Genomic DNA, 22403 nt, shown 5'->3' with positions numbered 1-22403 from the left:
GGCGTCACCTTCGTCGACGCAGCTGAGTACAAAGATGGACGGCGGTTTGCGGCGGTTACCACGGCAGGCGGCTTGCTCCGACATGCTGCCAGCATCGTTACCAAAAATGCCGAGACGGCCGAGGAAGTGGCCATCGCCCTGGCCACTCTTGACCCAGCCTGTCACACCATACTGAGCGATTCTCGCGCAGCAATCAACAACTACATCAAAGTCGTATTTCTCAGCAATCACTCCCTATCTTACGTCAATCCCCGCATTCGCCTGAAAATCAAATCACCCTCGTCTGGATCCCAGATTACGCCGGCGTTGTCCACCCGCACCTCACCAACCTCAACGACGTTACACACTCCGTAGCACGAGGACTAGTCAACCATGCTGGAGACGGTGCAGGTGCACCCACAGGACGCGATCGCCTTACAAGACACAACGACGTTTTGAAGTCATTTTACCTCGCAATAAGAACGTTCCCCACCCCTCACCGCAAGTTAAACAGGGCACAGGCAAGCACCCTTCGCCTGTTACATACCCCTCCCTCACACGCTATCACACTATATACCCCGACATCTACCCGAGGCAGACGTGCAAGGTCTGTAAAACTGAATCAGCAACACTCCCCCACATGCTATGGGAGTGCAAACATCAATACCCAGACCTTAATCCCGTGACCCTCTCGTCGAGATGGCACGCCGCCCTGCGCAGCTCCCATCTCGACGACCAACTCTGGGCGACCCAGCAGGCCTACGAAGCGGCGAAGAGGCAAGACTTCGACGTCCCATCGTGGGAGGCCTAGGCCCAGCCGAGTGAACTGCTGGTGCTCATTAAAGTTCACTCTCTTTCTCTCTCATCTCGCATCTTGTAACCTATTAGGAGCGATTCTTTCGTGAAGTGGTTAATCAAACCGTATAAATTTTCCCATTTCATTCCTGCTTCTTCGACGTGAAGAAGAGTGGCGCACGCGCTCATGTACTCTCGCGACGCGGTGTGCCATCAGCGGTGATCATCTCGAAGTGCTGGTTATAGCTGCAATGGTTGGCGCTGGCCGGGCGGAAGTGTACCTGGGATTGCGGCGTCAACAGTGAAGAAAGAAAAGAAACTGTACACGTAATGGGCTGATGCTGTTCTGGGGGAACCGGTGTTCGACCCCACCATCGGGCCGCGTTATTCAAATTTTCTTCCTAAAGTCACCAGCAGCGCACAGCAGCGATGGTCAGAAAAGTCGGGCAGAGTTCGCAAAGAAAGCTCTGCCTTAAAGAAACGTGCAGCGAGCTCCACCAAAATCCAAACTGAGCTACGGACGAGCACCCGCGGACGAGCCACTGCGGTGCACAGTACCCTTGACTCTGTTCGGCGCTCTCGGGTCACCCGCACTGACCGTCGCGAAAAGGTCAGCTCGGGCAGTCACGAGCGACGCGACGCGAGCAGCACGGGAGTCAGGAAACGTCACGGCAGCAACCCGGACGTGAAGAATGCCACCAAAGGTAGGCTTGTGGCGCCACCTGCTACGCGGAACTTCATTCTCGCCTGTTCTTTAGCGGTGGGTTTACGTACATCTATATATAAGATTGATGCAGCATGACAACAGCGCCCCTCCCCAGTTACAAACCACCCTATATGCACTGAGTTCTTGTCCCGTTCTCCTTGGTGGTTCAACGCGATTGTTGTAGGAAGGAGCAGGCAAGCGAAAATAAAATGGTGATGTTTGCAGCGTGATAACACTGCTTTCGCAGTAAATGAGCTCGGAGCAGAACTCGCTGAAGTCTGCAATCTTCTTTTTTTATTTTTTAACAGGCAGGTTTTCCTGCATCTTTGAATATGTCCTGCAGAATGTGTGTGGAGTACGCAAGAATAACAGGCAAAATTACCAGGCATCAAAAGCAACCTTGAAAATCCATACACATCGTATAATATAGGCTGTACGAGTCTACTTGACGTGCGGGTTGAGGAGCTTGCCTTTGCCGGCTCTTTTGCTTATGCTGGCCATGGAGTTTAGCTATGCCACATCATGGCACGAACTCAAGATATAGAAAGTTTTGAATTTTACAGTGCTTTATTTATATCTACATGTCAATTTCCATGTGCTTTTATCGGATTGTATGGCTGACGGCATTGTCTCGCACGTTATGATAAAGTGTAATAATCGATCAGCCGCAGCTGTATACGGCTGATGTCAAGGTTACGGATTCGATTCTCGCAAGTGGTGGTCGCAAGCGGGATGCAAAGCAACGCAAAAAAAATCCTGTAGCTATGCAGACGCAGATCTAGGAAACACGGGCAGTGGAAATGAATACAGACCACCCGCTAAGACGTATATCGAACACAGAGGGCTCCTTTGGCGCGTTGAACTCAGTTAAAGGAATAACTGGCATATACACACGCATTTATTTTCCGTATACAGCTTCATCACGTGCAGAGTCCACTGTAATGCGTACCCGCTGCGGCTTATTTTCCTTGGCGTTAAACTTAACTCCAGAAATATTTCTTTTTAATTATTATAAACCTCAAAGACGTTTATATTGCGCATTCATCTAGGCATTGGTCGCGTTCGCAAGAAGTCGTCCGCACTCGCCATTCGGGGTATCCAACGAACTGGTTGTACTATTCACCCTGTGCTTGCCACTTGTAAACTAAGAAGCAGCGCTAGGGCTGTGACCGAAGAGGTCAGAGACCGGTGATAGCGGGTATTAAAATGACAATTGCTCTCACACAAGTCTTCCAGTCGACTGGCTACGTACTTCCAGTTAACTGCAACGAAGTAGCCCGTGGTATCTAACATTAGTTCTCAAAGCGCTGCATAAAATGAAGCACGCCTGGAGCCCGCTGCAAAAGAAAGTTACTTCTCCATGACCGACTGCTTTCGCTACGTCTTATTTTTTTAGACACCTCTCGGGGAACGCGCCAGTACAGTCGCACAACGGAATCCACGGCTGCGAAGGTGATAATACCGAAGCGTCCCGAACTGCCACGACAGACAACCAGTGGTGGAGCTCTACTAGAGACGGAGGAGGCTGTCACCAATGGAACAACAGATAGGGATGCGACTGGTGCGACAAGATTAAATATTCACAGTACGCTCGACTATATATGAAGATGCTTGCGTTAAACTCTGCTACATCATACCATTCTCATTTACTGGTGTTACATTGTTTTTTCTCAACAGTAAGGTTTATTCTATTGCGGCTTTCTGTTTGGCTTCCGTACTATCCCAGTGACATATAAATTTATCTCATCTCTGGCTGGGTATAATGAATCGAAATTCAGAAATAAGGTCCTTAATCTTATTTAGGCCAGTTTGTCGGCACTGAAATGGATGCACTTTTGTGTACCCGCACAATTGTGTTAATCCCCGCGGCAAGCGTCATTATTGCACTCGCTCGTGCCTTCTATAATTTTGAGTACACGTTATTAGAAGGAAGGTTAAACTGAATTCATTTGAATACTCCTAATTGCTCCATGTGCTCTGTGCGATGAAGCATACATTTACTTATGTCACAACGCTTCCACTGCCTATCTGTCCATCCGTCTCTCAGACAAAACATCGTTAGGCCTTTTCTAAGTGTGAACCTCTATTGAGACGAATGCGTGTTAGTAGCCTGCTCTGCAGCCTTCGTTGATGTTTTTCTCATTCGCAGATACTGGCCCTGCGACTGTCCTAGCAGAGTGCATGAAGGAGATTTCGCATGAAATGTGACTGGACTATTTTCTAAGGCTGATGAGAAAGCCGCCAGCGAAGGGCATTCCCAGCCGGCCTTGGTAGACAGCGCCAAAAACACACAAACCGGTATGAACAGATAAAATTTTCTAGTGACGGCCTGATACAGTGGCAAGAATTCGAATTTAGAAGAAAAAGAAAGAAACAATAGGACCGTGATATGCACAATTAACAATTCCTTTTATGTTGAAAATGGTTGTAACAAATAAGAGAAAATGCGGCATAGCCCACGGACATGGCAATGTGCCTTAATTACGCTTTTTCTTTTCACTCTACAAGGTTCCTCTACAGGTTTTTTTTATCTCCCCAGCGACTTGTATCATGCCATTGGATTTAATTTTTCTGTAACTACGAGTGATAAAGCCCAATCTCAAGTAGATTATCGGTGTCCTTTTTTTGACACGTAAGCGCGAACATGTTCCCTCCTTCCTGCCAATTCCATCGTCGGTGCAGTTCTTGCGTCAGCGAAAGCCACTAGAAAATTCCAATGATTGCAATGCACTTAAGTGTAAGGGCAAGCGTATCACACAACTCCATACCCAGCGAGGTTTAATTTTCTAACTTCTGAAGCTGAAGCCCAGGAGCATGATTCTTGGTCCCCAATACAGAGTGTGTTTCAGCGAACACTTTCAAATTTGTTTAAAACTTCCCTGTGGCTGATAGCACAATTCTAGCCCATGAGCTGGTCTACTCGAAGATGTGGACATGACGTGCGCAAAGAAACTGAAACGCATTATCGACTAATTAACAAAGGTTCACTAATTTAGTTTCTAAGTAAAAACCTGATAGAACATACTGCAATTTACAATGTCTAGCGGGTGAGATTGCAAGGCATACCACATGAAACCAATTGTGTGGATGACACCATTTACGAGATACTCACCGTCAAGCTTGCGTTTAATAATACGCTGTCTTTCCATTTACTTTCTTAAAACTTTGTTTTATGCATTGATGCGCAAAAGTAATTGGAAGGCCAATACATTTCTCCGCAAAGTTCGGGAATTATTGCCTCGAAACTGGTGTCATCTTGAGAATTACTTGGAAGTGCATGGCCTTGCGAACTCCACGGCCAGTATTTCTCAATTACAATATGTGCCATGAAGTTTTTACTTACAAACTTCATTAGTGGGATTTTGTTAATTAGTCGATTATGCATTCCAGTTTTTTGTGCAAGTATGTCCGCATCTTCGAGTAGACCAGCTCACGGAATAGAATCTTACAAAAAAATATTTGAAAGTGTTCGCTGAAACACCCGGTATGTGAAGTATAAGATTGGCCTATGGGAACCCGCCGTGGTTGGTCAGTGGCTATGGTGTTGGGCTGCTGAGCACGAGTTCGCGGGATTGAATGCCGGCCACGGCGGCCAAATTTCGATGGAGTCGAAATGTGAAAACACCCGTGTACTTAGATTTAGGTGCACGTTAACGAACCCCAGGTGGTCAAAAATTTCCGGAGTCCTCCACTACGGCATGCCTCGTAATCAGAACGTGCTTTTGGCACGTTAAACCCCATAATTTAATTTAATTTAGGCCTATGGGTGAACTTATCATATACCGGAGCAATCCAAGAGGAATGCCATTCCATGCCGTCGCCTACCCTTTTGTATTCAAGTTACATTAAATGTGCTACGCGGGAGACAAGAATATTAGAGATGGCCTTTTCTGCGCCAAACATTATCTAAGCACACTACATCACTGTATCCTGCGAAGTATGGCACTAATCATGGTAGCGTGGTCCTTATACAGATGTGTTTTTTTTTCTTTCTTTTTCTTTAGAAAGCAAAGTGTAAATGCCACTTCAATAGGTGTTTCGATCTTCTGCTATTCCTTATTCATGCCCATATAATTTTATTTCTTGATCATATTACTCAGCGTTTCCTTTTCCCTTGGTTCCCGTTCCCCCTTACCAAAATGTTGAGTAGTAGGGTAGAAAACAGCAGTTAAGGCTGACCACTTAGCTTTATCTTTGCTAATAAATATATCGCTTTCTCTCCATTCTGCAGCTACAGGATATAACAACGAAGTATTCGTCAGTGCTTCATCGTTTTCCTATGGCACCAATGACACCAATAGGACTTTTTCGGATGAGACGTATGCCGGAACAGCCAGGGACGTCTCCATCAGCGTCACGGTGATTGGTGAGGTTACAAGTATAGGCTAAAGATAGCCAGGTGTCACTACATGGTGCCAGGTATTCTATGAGCATTTCCGATTCGTTCAGTTATTTATTCTCTTGTTAATAAATAAATAAATAAATAAATACATAAATAAGTATGCATACATTATATATATACATATACATTGCTGGCATTTAATTACTCGTGCATTAGCCGTATTGAGGGTGCGCCCATAGAAACTGCAAATTTTTATTTAGCGTAGCCCTATAAATATGTGACTCGTAATATCCGTTAAATGTAACGTTAATGAATTCAGGTCAATTCTAGGCTCCTGTCCAGCTTAGGATTGACAATTATATGGAAGTAATATTGTAGAATTGAAAAATGAGGGAGAAATCTAGCGGGAAATGTCATGGACATGTCATTATTTGTCCATTATAGATGTTATCATACCCAATCAAAAAGAAAGTGTCCTTGAGAACTGTATATAGATCTCCTCGGTTAACTTGGAAATAATCGACATTTTCGCTTATGTTCAATAAATATGCATATTGCAGTGCACTTTAGGATGCATATATATGCGTTTCGATGTCCGTCGCTAAGCACGCACACATTGCTATAGTATGCATGCCTGGTGTAAAATTACTGCCTTGATAGTCAGAAAACTGCTCGTAGGCAAGAGCGTTCCTTACTGACCACTGGTCAGGTGGCCCTCCCATATTCAAATTGGTTAGCGTGGTAATGAGACAACTGCCCCCTTACATGAGCACTTATTTGCAGCCCAGTAGCCACACAAGGCGCAAGCAATTATGAGAACAGCCACAAGTGCATCTCATTGAATTCGCTCTAGGCTTAAGCTTCATAAGTTAAGACGTCGCCACTTTTTGCGATTGCCTGTTTACCATGCAAACACATACTGGCCAACGGACGCCAGCAAACACACAGCGCAAGACAAAGATGACCTAGAGCCGTCGCCTTTGCCGAATATTGTCAACAAAACTACCACGGTTGGAGGTTTTGAAAGGCGACCGAGCGACATCAGTATCCCAGCAGTAAATTGTAGGCTTGTACGTAAAATGTAGAGCAAAATATAAACTACTATTCCAAAAAGAAAGCGAATCTTTGTTTGATTTCATTTATTTCGCTATTGGCCACTGCAATAGCCTTAATTTTCACGTCACGCTCATCAATTAAGGACTCATGTAGGTCCGAAACATCGCCTACTGCTAACCGACCCATACTACGTACAAATTCCTGGGCTACGTATAAAGCATCAAATATGGTGGTAAGGGGCTGCCAGGGGCTTAAGAATGGAGTTTTTAGATTGCAGCGGTCCAAAAACTGAAGTCATTGTCCGACTGCCCGCGTATTTGCTCCAAGATTGGTCCTTGAAAATTAATTGCAACGAATAATGCGTATAATGTAAGCACCTTAACAAATCAGCGAAAACGCTAAAGAATAAATGAAAGCGCGAACAAGTCAACTAACGAGCGATCGAGCGAACAACTAGCGAACGAACGATCGAGCGTACAATTCACGAACGAACGAACGAACGATCCAGCGAACAAGTTAACGAACGAACGAAAGATCGAGCGAAGCGAACAAGTTAACGAAGCGAACAAGTTAACGAACGAACGAACGAACGAACGAACGAACGAACGAACGAACGAACGAACGAACGAACGAACGAACCAAATAACACACAAGAAAATTGCCTTCAATTACTTCCTCACCCTTGCTGTTGCGTGACAATCGTAATTCCGGGGACAATACTGACACTTGTATTTGTTTATCCTGTGACCGCTTTTCACGGGCTAGCAAATATTAAGCGTTATCGCTCGGCGCAGTACGCGCCTGAATGTATCGGAAATTTCTCGAATGATAGCGATGGTTCTATCCGTTGTCTGTCGTCACCGGACCTTCTGTAATCTAATTGCATGCGCGGCGCGAATTGTATAGTACTTTCTGGAAGGAACGCCGACACCAGTGATTAGGCTGGAAGCTTCGTCTAGTCATGTATAAAACCTGACGCGCTTTACCTGCACATCATATTTTCTACGATCGCCGAATTTGCTCCTCGCTATCGTTGTGCATTGTGTTTTACTTGTTTTGCTGGGTTGATGTGTTAAACGGATGATGTGTTAAACTTGTAATTCACAGTTTTCACACTGCGTCGTTCTTCAGCGTCACTGCAGCATGACAATACGAAGAAAAACACACTTCCAGCGCTGAATGTGGTGGTACTACACAACAATGTGAGCCTGAATTCGCAAGACTTCTTAGTGAAAAGTGTTACCTCACTGGCCGGAGTTCGAGCCCCCATCACACATGATACCGATCGGCTTTATAACGAAACGAGCACCGCAGCGGTGCCCAATAAGCGACGACAAGCACTGTTCTGACAAACCATCCAGCGGGAACGATAAGAAAATAAGAGATCTACCCTAAGCCTATCGCATTGCAACTGCGTATCACGTTGCAATGCGTGTTATCTCGTTTATTGTCTGGTTTCTGGTTTTTGCAGACACAAAGGCGCCATTTGCCTCAAACGAGCTCACGGCCAAAACAATGCCTCGTGAGGCGCCCACGTAGACCACCCTCGCCGTCACTCAAACCGCCGGGGGCGAAGCTTTCGAAACAGGACCAGACGACGGCTTCTACGGAACGACAGGTACAACGGAGTACGAATGCGTGCATAGGCTGGAAATTTTGATGAGAACCATTGTGGAGATCGGACCCCGAATTTTCATTTTACGTCCAGTCAGGTAGCCGGAATCACAGCCTCAATAATGATGTAGAAATTGCGGTCAGTGTAACACGCATGATGAAATGAACGTTTAGTGCAACCCCAGTGATACATTTCGATTAAATGCCATGTGAAGAGACATATAAGGTGTGAGATTTTATTTTAGTATCCGCAGGAAATTGTTCATGTTCCTCTCACGTCGGTGAAATTTTGTGTCATGCTTCGCGGTGAAGCGCCATGTAACTGCTTTTCTTTTGCACCACGTTTTACCTGCCATGCAAGAGGGCAAGACACGGAGACCCTCCGCCACGTGACCGACTCCCGCTGTCCCTATTTAAGATTACACGGTGTCCAGGATCGGTTCACTTATCATTATATTGTCTGCAGCAGGATATGCAGAACCTCACACAAGAAAGCTATCGCTGACTTTGACAATAATATTCGATGGTTCCTGCCATAGCGTTTTTTTTTTGTTATTGTACGCCACGGACGCACCCTGCATACATGGCACGAGTGAATAGCAACTTCGTTCGTGTAGGATAAAGCACTTTGAGACGCTTGGCGAGTGCGCCGCATCTTATAGCTGAGAGCACCAGCTTCCTGCAACTTACACTCGTGGTAACTAGCACTTTGAGACTGTATGTGACATGGCGCCCCCCACGATGGGCATTGCCTTTGGAATAGGCCCAGCTCGATCGATGGGGAACATCCAGCAGGTGTTTCCCCTATTTTAGTGGCACGTTGAGCATGGCAGTTTTTTCTATATTTTGTCTCCGAGCTGATGTATTGTGCTTTGTACTCGAAGTGACGTTACGGATTCTCTCAATCCCAGCCTCCACGAAGCGCCGGCCAAACCTGTTGTGTGAAGGCGTTTGAAAGCTGAAGGTGACAACAAGGGTTGTTTCCATCCGTCTCCTTGCACACAGCAGATGATGCGCCCAGTTCAGTGCGCTGTGTGCATGCGTGCCTGCGCGCACACGTGCTCAAGATGACGCTATGCGTTACGCTATACTTGTCGTTGGTCAGGTTCACGTGACAGTCGTGCTGTTCAATATCGATCGTTTAGAGGGTACGCTTCAGTCTGAAACAACTGGCCCCTGAGTGACTTCCAACAGTGGAAGTAGGCACAAACAGAAGCATTAAAATAAATAATCACCTGCATTGTGTGGAAAATGCTTTGTATAACCATATATTGCGTGGGATTTACCTGTTTCCCTTCTCGGTGATTTCCTTACCTGTACCTCTCGGGGTTCGGCATGGAGTGGCCGGGCGGCTTATTGCCAAGTAAGCTCAGCATGGGTTGAACAGAAGCTATCGCTTAATAATATGATGCTTCCGATTGTGGAATTTGAACCACGGTGTCAAGACACAATATGCTGATGCCGTAGCCGCTGCACCTTTTGCTTAGAAACCCGCGAATGCCTCTAAATATGGCCTCCATAAGAAGTATCGACTAGAGAACGCACGCTAAGAAATACTCGGTGACAGTGTAGGGAGCCTTCAAATGCATGTGTTGCAGTAGAGTGTGAACGTATTTATGAAGGCTCCCTAGAGCGACAGCTTGACGTCTACATTGCAAGTGTTGTCTGCATGTAGGCTCGTTAGGTGGCAGTCGTCTGTTCTGGTATTACGCGGAATATTTGAATTGCTCGAGGTTAAGTCAATAATTTTCTCACTAATGCTACTCTATATATATGTATACGCTCGTGCTACAGCGCTCTATCAGGCAATGGCAACGCTCATTTACGCTAGTGAAGCGATAAATAGCGACAGGTTTAGCGCGATTATTGGACCAAAAGTGCTTCGTTTACATCAATCTGCAGAGTGCGTGGGATTTGTATGATCTTTATTTTCAAGGCGTAGACGTCTCTTAACGGGGTCAGCTCACTTAATGAAGACGGGCCGTCGCGTCGGCTCTAAACGTTCACATCACTTTTTTTTTCCCCAGCAGAGGAGCCACGATGCGAGGGCCGCATGGGTGGCGAAGTACTCGCCACCAATCGACTGCTATGCACAGCTGGAAGCAGAGCTTCCTCGGAGGAGATGCTGCCGCCGGACGGGCTCTGCGACCTGATGTTCTACACGGATGTCGTGTGGCAGGACGGAGCGCTGCGCGGTGTCCAGAACAAGGAGAGCTGGGAAGCCTGCCAGGCTGCTGCCGAAGCAGCCACGAGAAGCGGACACGGTCTGTCAGTCGATTACGGGTACAGACGCTTTTCACCGACTAGTATGTTCACTCGGAAAGATGCGGCGCATCCGGGGCGCCGAACCATTTCTTGCTTCAAGACAAGTTCCGTTCGCCTAGCGGTGGTTAGCGGCAGCCGCGTTCCGGTAACGTGGAAAGCAAAAACGCTCCGATATTAGATACAGTTGCACAATAACGAACAGCAGGACGTCGAAATCGGTAATAATTATGTGGGCACCATACGCAGCGCCTCAGTCCATATGTTATTTTGGAAAATTAAAAGACAATTTATTTGATGTTCTCTCCTGCCACAAACAAATGTACGCTGTGTATTCGATCGTTCAGTGACAAGATACCACTCCAGCAGAACCCCTACCCAAACATTCGTTCCGACAGCGAATTCTCTATAGCCCAGAGGTGAATCCGCTCTATCATATATCCGTAGATAACTGAAACACACGTGCAGTATTTAATATAGTTACAGTCACGCATACAGCAGTTCTGGGTAGCAGACCTACTTGTTCGAATCCTTAGTACAACCCTAAATGAAGTTAACGTACAAATATGCGCTCGACCCAATTTGCTAAATGTCCTGTATACGTAAAGACATACGTGGGTATGCCTGCTTCCTGGTTAGTGGACTGACATTTGTGGCACTCTAAAATAGATCTTCGTGATAAAAGCTCATCATATCGGTTTTTGGGAGGACAGTGAAGAATAATCGCTAAAAGATGTAGAAACTCGTAATGTTTAAGCTACTTCGTTGTAGCTTCTGTTCTTTAATGCAGCGTGCTACCGTTCACGCCATTTCGCTTTGACAGTACACTTTTGTGATAATTTCTTATCAAAGGCGAAGCTTCAGGAAAGGACCACGTAGCTCGGAAAAGCAATTGGCACTCGTTAACGTTCGTCCATGCTTTCTTATTTCGTTCCCTAACGTAAATGAATCTTGTTTTCTAGGTCGAGATATTTTATTTCTTTTTGGGTGGGTAAGTTAGATATAACCTGCTCTGGTAACGGGAACTAATATTTGATGTCATTGACTAGCAACATAAAGTAAACTCGCTCAGACTAACTCACAAGTCAAATGTTTTGCTTTGGGTCTTGCTCCAGACTCATGAATCACCAAAATTCTACTCATTCAGCCCCATTCGCGCTTAGTATCACCGCAATTCTAATCATCCGGCTCACTCGGACTCAAATTCACCTGAAATCTACTCAGCCGGGATTAAATCGGATTCAGACTCGCCGGTATTGTACTCAGTAGGGCTCATTCGGACTCACGGGTCGATCTGAGTCTGAGCGAGTTTGCTGACCTATGCTCGGTCGCTTTGGGTGTGCCTTACTCCTGAAACTTTCTTTTTCCCTCGTCGTACTTATCTGTGCAGAAGAGCCATTGACCTTCTCGGTAGCCACACTCCGCCTCTGGATCGACAGAAGCTACGCGAGCTGTTTCTCGAGAACGTCGTCCACTACGGCTTATTGAAAGCAACGGGAACGGTGGCACAGCTCCTTGAAGATACGCATAGAAAGCTAACACTGCTGAAGGTATCAATAATAAATTATTTTGGTAGTATTACAGTTTTGTGGCCTCATAGGGAGGTCTTGGTATCAGCGGGCAGGTTTCAAATACCGAGTACTTTTGCATTTTGTGTGCAAAGTGAATGCAGCGCAACTTGTTTTGTTATGGTTTTATTTTTCGCTCCCTGTCACCTATACTGCTGATAAAACAAACTGTAAAATTGCCACCAACCTAATAATGATCAGGCTATACTTCTCTGCACTGCATACGTCGTAAAAGCTGAATGATTGTCATCTTCTGCGTCAATCGGCAGACGCCAACAGACACACTTCCCAGATATACTACAGATGTGCAGAGCGTGTATTATACTGTATGTAGAATAAGTTGCCAAAACAACCCGTGTTTGTGCCGACTAGGCGTAAGAAAACTGCACAGTTTAATATCTCTAATTCTGTGTACGCAATAACCGCTAAGACCAGTTAAGAGCCTCACACTGCTCGATACCTTATTTTCACGTGATCTTCTGGGCGACTCTCCATTGCACCACGGAGACGTTGAGCGAAATACAGTGTCCCATGATGAACGAGCATGAAAGGGCTTCGCCGAAACGGCTTCGTACATAAGTTTCTCCGGAGCGTTTACTGCAAGGTTCGAGGGCAGTCCTCCAGATAGAGCTGCCACTGTGCGGTACGTTTGAACTCACGTCGCTCTCGTGCGCTGGTGTGACCAGAGTGTAGGGAGGTCGACAAATGTCCAGAGAGGGTGTACGTACTGCAAAAATGAGTCCAGCGTTTGCAACAAAAGTACCGCCACGACACATGTCTGCACCGTTGGCAAGCATGGCGACATATGCGACAGATGTTACACTGTTTTGCGCATGTGGCGCAACTTTATAGTTCAGTGCACGGGAAACCTAGTTTATTGCTCTTTCTAAACTGCGGCTGGCTGACGTGGCTGTCAAGGTGAAAGAAGGCTGTTGTGCCTACAGAGGGAGCCGAGCAAGCTAGTGAGATGGGCGTGTTGGTTTGGATTGATGTTAACGTGTGAAATAATTCGTTTCTTTTCGCTGTTTCGCACGTGAAAAAGCCTGACAAAGGAGGGTTGTTCTTGCTTGCAAGGTGTCTTGAGTCTAACGTTACCACATCAAAAGCGTTATTCGTACTCTTACATATACATACGTACGTCCTGTTTTGTGTCGTGGCCACATGGTCATCTATAGTAACATACAGGTTGTCCTAGCTAACTTCAGCCTGAGTTTAAAAATATGCCGATGCAGTCTTAAGACAAGGCGACCAAATGCATGCTGGTGACTGTTGTATGTAGTAAGCCACACTATTTTTTGTATTCTGCCTAATTGCAAAATTAGTCAAGACTAATAAACCAACTTCTGAAGCAACAAAGTTAAGCAAGAAATTCCAATTAGGAAATTATAGAGTGGTATGTAAAACGACCGATTAAAGAGTTTCTAACTTTGATCTATTAAGTTTTAGTTTTCTTTTGGCTTTCTGTTGATGCCTGCGAACTACAAAAAGAAGTACCACGTGATTGACATGCCCCCTTGCGCGCCGTGATTGCAGTGCTCCCAAACGTTCCGCGTATAAACGAACATAGCATTTAGGAGGGTGTGCTTCCCTAACACGGCAGCGACGCAGGCGTTGGCTTTGCGATTGACACCAGCAACCGTTATCTCTCATATCGCGATAATGGTTGCCTTGTCGCCTTTTAGGCTGCGGAAAAGATCGCATGCTGCCTAAGGTCACGCCAATCTAAGCTACTCACATGACAGCTTGATACCGTAAACTACGCCTTCATCACTGGATATTGAAAGTCAATTTCAATAAGGGTGTTGAGACCTCACCCGAAGGTTGCTGCCGAAGTGAGCTGAAGGGTACCGAAAGTGTACAAGAACATTAATATATGAGGAAGGGGGCAAACGTGGAAATAATGGCTACTTGTTTGACTTGAAGCGGGCAGGTTAAATATCGCCACGTCAGACTATTACGTATGTTCTCATTGCCTTCTGATTCCGGATGTCCATCGGTGACCTGACCACAAACAAATTCTGTGGTGAAACATTTAACGCCATCCGAAATAAAGTGTCTGATAGTTGCTTATATTATACTCCTCATAACTTTCAGTACAAGGCCATTACAAACAGTGGACTCCCTGATCGCAACTTGTGCCCTTGCGAATTTTTGCAGGCGCTGAAGCAGCTCCAAGAAAAATTGATGTCCCAGACCCCATTGATGAAGCTGAGGCTGGACGTTGCTCTTGGCGTCAAATTCGCCACTTACGACAGCCCTGACGACAGCAAACATCATTCTGCAGCAATGACAGCGATGCCCAAGTAAGCATTTCTAGTTGAGCAGTATAATAGTTGTCGCTCTGTGGAACTTAAGGAAAGCTGTCATGTCTTTTCCGACATTTCTTTACAGTAAATGTACTTGTTTTTCAGCCACCTTCCAGTCACAATTTTCATTGTCCACACTCATATTGCAGACTGGGAAACAAGTAGATATCCTCTCATAGGAACTTTGTGGAACCACGGCCAGGAGGAAACCAACGTAGTCAGCGCGCCTTCTCTTGTAAGTATACTTGTCACAGTATATCATTCTAATATTTCTAAACTGTACTATTTCTTGATAAGTTATAATACTCTCTCTGTTAATGCTAACTTAAACGCAAAGCTAATCAACTTTCCCGGGGAAAAAAGTTTTGACGTTTTTCGCTGATTGGCGCCACAAGAAACGCACAGTCAATGTTGCCGCCTTAAAGAAGATGGGCGCACGTCTACAATTATGGCTATTACAATAATTGTTAATTTCCATAACTTTAGAGCTCTCGGAATCACTCTGGTAAGAAAAAAAAGGCACATACGCCCCATCCCTGCAATATTGGTTAGCGGAGTAGGAGTATTTGGGATCTCACTTGAGCAAAAAGGAACATGTTATTATTAGATGTAGGGTCTATTGGTTATGTTAGTTTATTGAGCAGAATGGCTTTATATTCAAGGTGTAGGGTAAATGGTTTTTTTTGTTAAAGGTTTGGTTCTGAGGTTACGCAAATTCCTGATATTTTACTTTAGTTTCTTCAACAACGGCCAGGAGCGTGGAAGGGGCCAGGCGAGAAGAATATTTAGGCTGCAGACAACACCACGCGTCCTTAGGACGTGGTCTTCGTATAAATTTTAGCTTCTCTCTTTTACCTCGCCCTTGAGCTGTCAGTTTCCAACAATGGTTGTGCATATACTAATTGTTTTCCACAGAAAAAACTTGCTGACGTCATTGGCTCTGATGTATTTCTCTATCGACAACAAAAAGGGCAAAGCTGGAGCAGTCGCTGTTGCTATTCTAACAGCGTTGATGAAGTTTTTCGAACCTTCATGCAGTCGACTTTTCTTAATCGGTACCTGGGCGCATGAGTCTAACCCGGTAGCTTGCAAATGGTTTACGAAACCTGAATGATATTCGCTAGTGCAACTTATATTAATGGAAAACGTGAATTATGTTCACCATTTTTATCATGCTACAACGCAAATGACTTAGCTTCTTAATAGTGTTTTTAACGTTGTAACTTAATTCTTTTCAGCTTCGCACTGCCAGAGACCTAAACGCTGCCAGCATTCCTCCCAGAACTTGTGTCATGACTTCGTTCACACTGATGGTGGGAGGGTTCCATAAGGTGAAGATCTCCGCGAAGAACGTTCTAAGCGCTGGCTCTTTGGTGATTAAGGACTTCTCGCAGGTAGGTGCACCTCGTGATCTCGCGAATGGTCGTAAGACAGTTACGTAGCCAGAAATTTCGTTCGGGGGGGGGGGGGCCGAGGTGGTGGTGGAGGGGCGGCTCACGTACTAGATCGGCTTGCCTCTTATAGAATTTGTCGAGGGATCAAGTACATAAATAATAACTGCGTTTACATTGCCAAAGGTGCAGCAAACAAATTCTTGAAAGCTACGCACTGTCAAGGCATATAAGATATGTATTTTTTCCTAAAGAATATATTCTTATATTCCAAAATATTGCGCCAGAAATAACTGATATCAATGCTTGCAGGGCATCTGCAATCTCAACCTGGCAGGGTAGCTGCAATAGCAAAAAAACAAAAAGAAAAGGTTATTGTATGCGCAGTTGATAAATTCATTTCGTCCACTTTCATACTTCATCGCAGCTTTGCAGCCGAAGAACCAGCGTGTTTGTCGTAAATAAGGCCCTAGTAAAGCTGTACTCCGGTGGCTACAAGAGGACGTACACCTATGATGATGCTGAAACAATGACAGCAAAGGTTCGTGCAGCTATCATAGAGTTGGCTTCCTACGTTTTGACTTCCAATGATCGATCAGGATCGTACATAGGATTGCCGATTGTTTTTTTAGGTTATCTTAAAGCACTTTCTTATGGACAGGCTGGTTCATCTTCCTATAGATAGGTATATGAACTAAAAAGATACAAACGAGAGATTCACAAGGAAGGCGCGACGTGCAATGGCGGTGTCTTAATATAACAGTTCGAGGAAAAGTTCTCGAAGAAGGTTGAAGTTTGAGCATGTTTATGTTGAGCTTTGTGTCGTCTTTCATTAGACATGTGACTTTATGCTCACGTGAACGAGTTGCGACTCTCTCTGTTTCCGGTGTTCAAGGTGGCGGCTTTCTTCAAGCTCTACCAACACGTGCGTCAGGGCTGGGCTGTGTTCGACAGAGAATTCGAGTACTACGATGACACCTGCGGCAACGGCACCTTCAGCCTGCTGAAGGCTTTCAAGGCGAAGCTTGGCGCATGACCACATTGTTTGCTACATAAAAGGAGGGTAACACTAGGCAGCCTAAGTATTGGTTGGACATCGTAATTAGCTCTTTTTCTTGGTAGTATACACCACTTCTACATGCTGGCAAGCCACCTTGTGTGCTTATGTTTCGGACAATGAATAAAAATTAGATACCATTGTGATATGCGGCTCCGGAAGTGTCGAGACTATGGAGTTGGGCTGATTAGCTCAAGGCGACGAAGCGCTTATATGGCTACACAATCATGTGCACTAGTAGTCTGAGCTGTTAACGGCGTTGAACTCAAATCAGCTGTTGACCAAAGTCGTACACTTCTGCAAATGAGTTCTCCGGTATCTGGTTATATTGCAGCGCTTCTTCCAGATGCTCTCACCAACAGTTATTTTGCATTTAAACAAACATCGGCGATTGTTGTCAAAACTTTGATAACATTAAACAACGCCGAGAACTACTGCGTTGGAAGCCACAATGCGACCGATTGCCAAACTGAACACGATGAAATTTTATGTTACAAGTTGTATGTAGCGCTAGCTAAAAGCTTTATGAGCTCTTAGTCTGACGTTGCCAACGGCACAAGTAGGAGTTTATTTTCTTGGGCCCATGCGTAATTGTTTTATGAATGATACTGTATATAGTTTACTGTATACTGTATATAGTCTACTATACTGTATACTGTATACTGTATATAGTCTACTATACTATACTGTACTGTATACTGTATATAGTCTGAGTTTAAATTTATAATTTACTCAGACGATAAAAAACCTTTCATATCACGTTGTTACATCGATATGATTACTATATCCGATGAAGTGCTTCATTGTATTCATTGGGGAAACAAAATTTCTTAGAAGTGAAATCAGATAAAATTAAAGCACTCGCGCGATAACAGCAGCGAGAGAGCGGCCGCAAGAAATTTCCGGTGACGGGCCTTACCAGTCTGCTGCGCCGGAACACAAAGCATGTTTATAAAGGGACACTAAAGTGAAAAATGATTTCTTCTGCATCAGTAAAATACCGTTATACAACACCAAAAACACCACTCTTACAACGATAAGACGTTTGGTAAGCTACAAAAAGCGCAAGAACGAGATACGGGTGGCGACGCCTACTTAAGTTCCCGCGCCTGGGGGCTGTGACGTCTTGGATTTTGATGGCATCATCTAGGGCCTACTAATTGATTCTGAGCACAATAGGTTGACTACATTGTGTTCTAAAGGAACCAAATATTAAACGTGGCAAGTTTCGGGAACCTTTATTCAGCCAACGCGGCCCAAATGCGAAAACATACTTTGGCATCCCTGACGTCACGCTGACGTACCGGCGCTGGGGTTTCGGCGCGAAATTCAAATACTGATACTGGGACCTTCATTTTCTCATCTAATAATCAAACTATTGTTTTTGAAATGACTGCTTTCAGGGTTCCAATTCCTCCACTCAGTTTTAGCTATTGAGATAAAAGAGATATGTATTACGCCATAAATTTAATACGCAAAATGTATATATATATATATATATATATATATATATATATATATTACGGCAACCTTGACGTGTAAAATTGTGTTATGTACACAGGAAGGGTTGAAAAACTGCGAGCGTAGATTTTAATGCCCTCCTCCTACTCGGTATGGCCGGTAATGCTTGTCTTGCTCGCTAGATTTAGCGGATTGCGTCAGTGAGCAAAACCGGAAGCTGTCACAGCGAAAGGGTCTATACCGCTATTCATTTATGTCGCAACATATAATAACACACGTGTTGAAGTTGCAGAGCAAACAAAATATCTAGGTGAATATTGCTGCTCGGCACTAGTATGTAAGGGCCACTTTTTTAACGCGAGAGCGTTAAGGAGCTCCTGTAGCAGAAAAGCCGGTGTCGTCGGTATTGGCCGTGAGCGAAAATACCGGTAGGCAATTCATAAATAAAAACAACTTATAAGATGGGCTGGGTGGGAATCGAACAGGGTCTTCGGAGTGTGAGACGGAGACGCTACCACTCAGCCATGAGTTCGATAGTTCAAAGCGTGACAAAAGCGCCTCTAGTGAATGTGGTGTTGCCTTAGAATCGTGCAGTAGAAAGTTATACTGCGGTGTATATCGGTAATTATGACCATGTAAATTACAGAAGTCGCAGTTAAACGAGTGGCGAAGTACGTTTCCGCTACATTTCTTCGGCGCTTGGCGCGCACGCAGAGCCATCTTACGGCAAACACAGAAGACCCGCCCTCGCGATGCACGGCGCTGCCCCGACAGGTGACGCGCCACTCGCACGTTTCTCCCCTTCGTCTCGTTTGAGCGCATTGGGGTCGAGCGGGGACCGGTGCGAGGATGCCCCAATACCCATGCGTTTAATATGTTTTCTCGCTCTCTCCCCTTCCAACTTCCAGCGTGCGTCACTCGAACCATCGTGTTTAGGCGACGGCGCTCCTCTTTCCGCTCACAGCGCGATTTATAGGTACAGGGTCCGATGCGGGACGCCTCTGACGTGATCGGTTCGCCGTAGCGGGTCTGGTGAGAAAGCGTCCCCTGCGATGTGTTCCGTGCTGCTGGTGAGGAGTCATGCGTCTGCGTGGTGCTCCCAAGCGAGATAGAGGACGATCCCATCGAGGCGTCAGCCCTATGATCGCGTCCGCCTTCATGGCGCGTCGCGGCCCGGCTGTCCGTGCCGATCACGACGTTTGGATCACGTAGATCGTTTCTCCCTCCGACCTCCAACCTCCGACAAACCGAGCCCTTTGGTTCGTTTCTCTTGCTCAGGCGCATGTTTCGTTGCCACGCCGAACGCTGCGTTGCTCGGCGCTCACCGCGTGATTGGTGGGTGCAAAGTCCGATGTGTGACTCAAGAGTATGCCGAGCGAATAAGTGGGCGGTGCGAATGGGGTGCGATAACGCAATCGCGTTCCACTCTTCAAGGCGAAGCTTAAGCGTCCTACAATTTTCGCGCAAGAATTGACTGGTATATCTGGTGTGGTAATTAACCAAAATATCTCATACTTCAGTTGAGATGTCGATATATCAAGAAATATTTGCTTCAAATTAAACACCGCAACCTTGTATGGGCAGCTACAGCTTTTTCCGGTCTTTGTGAATTCTTCCAGCAGAGGATAAAACGTATTGTTGGTAACTACCTACGAAGTATACCTACAGAGCACAGGTTGATATCTATCACAAACAGATTGAATCAAATCTAGAGTAACGGACTTTTACAGATGTTTCCCTAAGGTAAGTGTGAAAGCATTTATTTTATGAAAAATGCCGATCGTTTGCCGTAAAATGAGTTACCTCACGCCTAACGAAAATCGGAACTATGGAGACATTTGCTGTTTTAGAATTTCGTTATGGTTCGCAAATGTTTATAAAAAAATTACCCAGATTTCTTCATTGTTGATAAGAATCGGGAGTAAATATATCATACATAGGAAGTCAACGTTGCTGGTGTCCCCATGAATAGGATTTGCCATTTGGCAAGCGTATGCGTTTTTTCTTAGCTTTTGTATCTGTATAGTGAATTCTTCTTCTACAGCCTCCGTGAACCTTTCCTTTCGCGTATTTCAACCATACAGTGAAACGAGACGCTATCAATCATTTTGTAACTACGTGGATTTTGTTATCTTGCACAACGCATTTCATGAGGGCAAGCTAAATATGTTTTGTATATTTTTTTGTCCTGAACAGGGGCTTCTGAGCATCTCTGCTAGCTTTCAAGTTCTGATTACAAGACTTGTATATGTTTCCTCTGCTTCTAGTGGCAGTGTGGCCGTTCTGCGCTGCCAGCTTACGTAGTCGAACGGAACAAGGTGTTCTTTTTTACAAGTTGCTGCTTTTGTTCCCGGCCTCCACTCCACTTTCTGCCATTTACCACGAGGTCGCGGTTTCCATTCCTAGATGCGGAAGCCGCAATATGATAAGGGGAAATCTAAAAACGCTGCTGTACTTAGATTTCGACACATGAGAAGGGAAGCCCAGGTAGTCAAAATAATCTGGAGACCTGCACTCATAACCAATTTTACCCCGCTCTGCGACCGGTTCAAATATAATATTCAAAATCGAAATTGATCTACCGACATGTATTTCATGATACTGTTTGAGCCTGCGTTGTGCATGATCTTAAACACAGAACTCCTCAGCATACAATGATAGCACCATGGTTGGTGTATGCGACTCTCATAGGCTTATTGCCCCTCCGGCATGAGTCGATACCCTGTGGCAGTGGTGTTTCATTACGGACAGGGCTTCTGAAGACGCTTTTGCGCCCTTCACCGTTGGTGCGGCCACATCCATGGTACGCACGCGCATGCGCCGCCCGCGAGTAGAGGATTAGGTCTCCCAAGACGCACAGGGCGTTCGGTTGCAAAAGCGACGAAGCCAAAGTAAGGCACAGTCAAGCATCACTCAGCTGCCTTTGCCAGAGCGACGCCTGCATTCTGGCATCCGCAGCTTGCACGATTGTTGTTCGCACATACGTCAGCGTTACTGTCCAGGAGATTTGTGCATACCACATCCACGTGCTGCATACACTGATCTGAGCGTAACGTATACAGTACACGTCACACTAAACCTAATTCTTTCTTTGGGCGCTGAAGAAGACTGGCGGTTCTCCTTCGATTTCATCACGTGTATCTCCAAGGTACGACGCATTCGACACCACTGGTGGCGTTCTTATCCCACCAGCGTAGCAATTTTTCATACACACACCACATAGGCGATCAAGTAGGCGTGCGCATGCGAAGGCTGCGTATACACTAGCGTTCACAAACGATTTCAGCGATACGCCAAACCTTTGCTATCGCTTTCACTGCTTCTCCAACGGGCGGAACTGCCGCTTCTTTTGTTTTTCTTTTGAGATCGTAGCGACACGAAGAAAGCAGATGGCCCTCGCAAAGTTCCCGGGCACTTAGCGAAGGTTCACTGTAAAAGTACTTTGTATACGGCAATTTATATATACCTGTATTACCTAGTTAATTTTACCTTTCCGAAAGCAGTGTGCACAAACGTAAGCGTGTTAACTAAATAAACTGGTTGGGAGATTTCACCAGGCAGAGAATCTGTCGATTATTATTATAGCGTATGGTTTGCGTCCAGTGAGAACAGCGGTTCATCAGCCATAGCTGCATGAGTAACACTGAATGTACATGGTTTCTCACTCTACGAAGAAAACGAGGTAGCCAACGGAAAAGTAGACACCTTCAATTACTGCGGAACATGACCAAATGTTTTTCACGACAATGCAAGGTGACGTCATGAAGCTTCCACTGTGGAGTTCCTGGGTATCGTTCCTGCCCAATTACTTTTTTCGTGACGAACCTGAAACCACTCATCTCACTTCTTTTTTCTTTTCTACCGTC

General features: G+C 45.4%; 1 protein-coding gene and 1 long non-coding RNA gene across 2 annotated transcripts; both read left to right on the top strand.

The window, feature by feature from the left end:
- Positions 1–8384: 8384 nt before the first annotated feature.
- Positions 8385–14061, top strand: LOC142583479 (uncharacterized). The gene is made up of 4 exons (XM_075693968.1): positions 8385–8496; positions 10520–10775; positions 12145–12304; positions 14005–14061. Exons 2-4 carry the CDS (start codon positions 10546–10548, stop codon positions 14059–14061), a joined length of 447 nt encoding a protein of 148 aa, XP_075550083.1. The 5' UTR covers positions 8385–8496; positions 10520–10545.
- Positions 14062–14410: 349 nt separating this feature from the next.
- Positions 14411–16008, top strand: LOC142581831 (uncharacterized). The gene is made up of 3 exons (XR_012828303.1): positions 14411–14625; positions 14734–14863; positions 15867–16008. It is a non-coding gene; the product is annotated as an uncharacterized LOC142581831 (long non-coding RNA).
- Positions 16009–22403: the final 6395 nt, after the last annotated feature.

Source organism: Dermacentor variabilis, chromosome 5, assembly GCF_050947875.1.
Source record: "Dermacentor variabilis isolate Ectoservices chromosome 5, ASM5094787v1, whole genome shotgun sequence".
Classification (NCBI taxonomy): Eukaryota; Metazoa; Arthropoda; class Arachnida; order Ixodida; family Ixodidae; genus Dermacentor; species Dermacentor variabilis.
Note: the sequence above shows the minus strand (reverse complement) of the source record. Positions and strands in the feature narration are given on the sequence as shown.

Bases quoted from the DNA above. Each gene is read 5' to 3' on its own strand.
- LOC142583479 (XM_075693968.1), top strand. From the start codon at position 10,546: ATGGGTGGCGAAGTACTCGCCACCAATCGACTGCTATGCACAGCTGGA. The intron at 10,776-12,144 runs GTACAGACGCTT...TTATCTGTGCAG, and splicing joins GGTCTGTCAGTCGATTACGG to AAGAGCCATTGACCTTCTCG. The intron at 12,305-14,004 runs GTATCAATAATA...GTCGCCTTTTAG, and splicing joins GAAAGCTAACACTGCTGAAG to GCTGCGGAAAAGATCGCATG.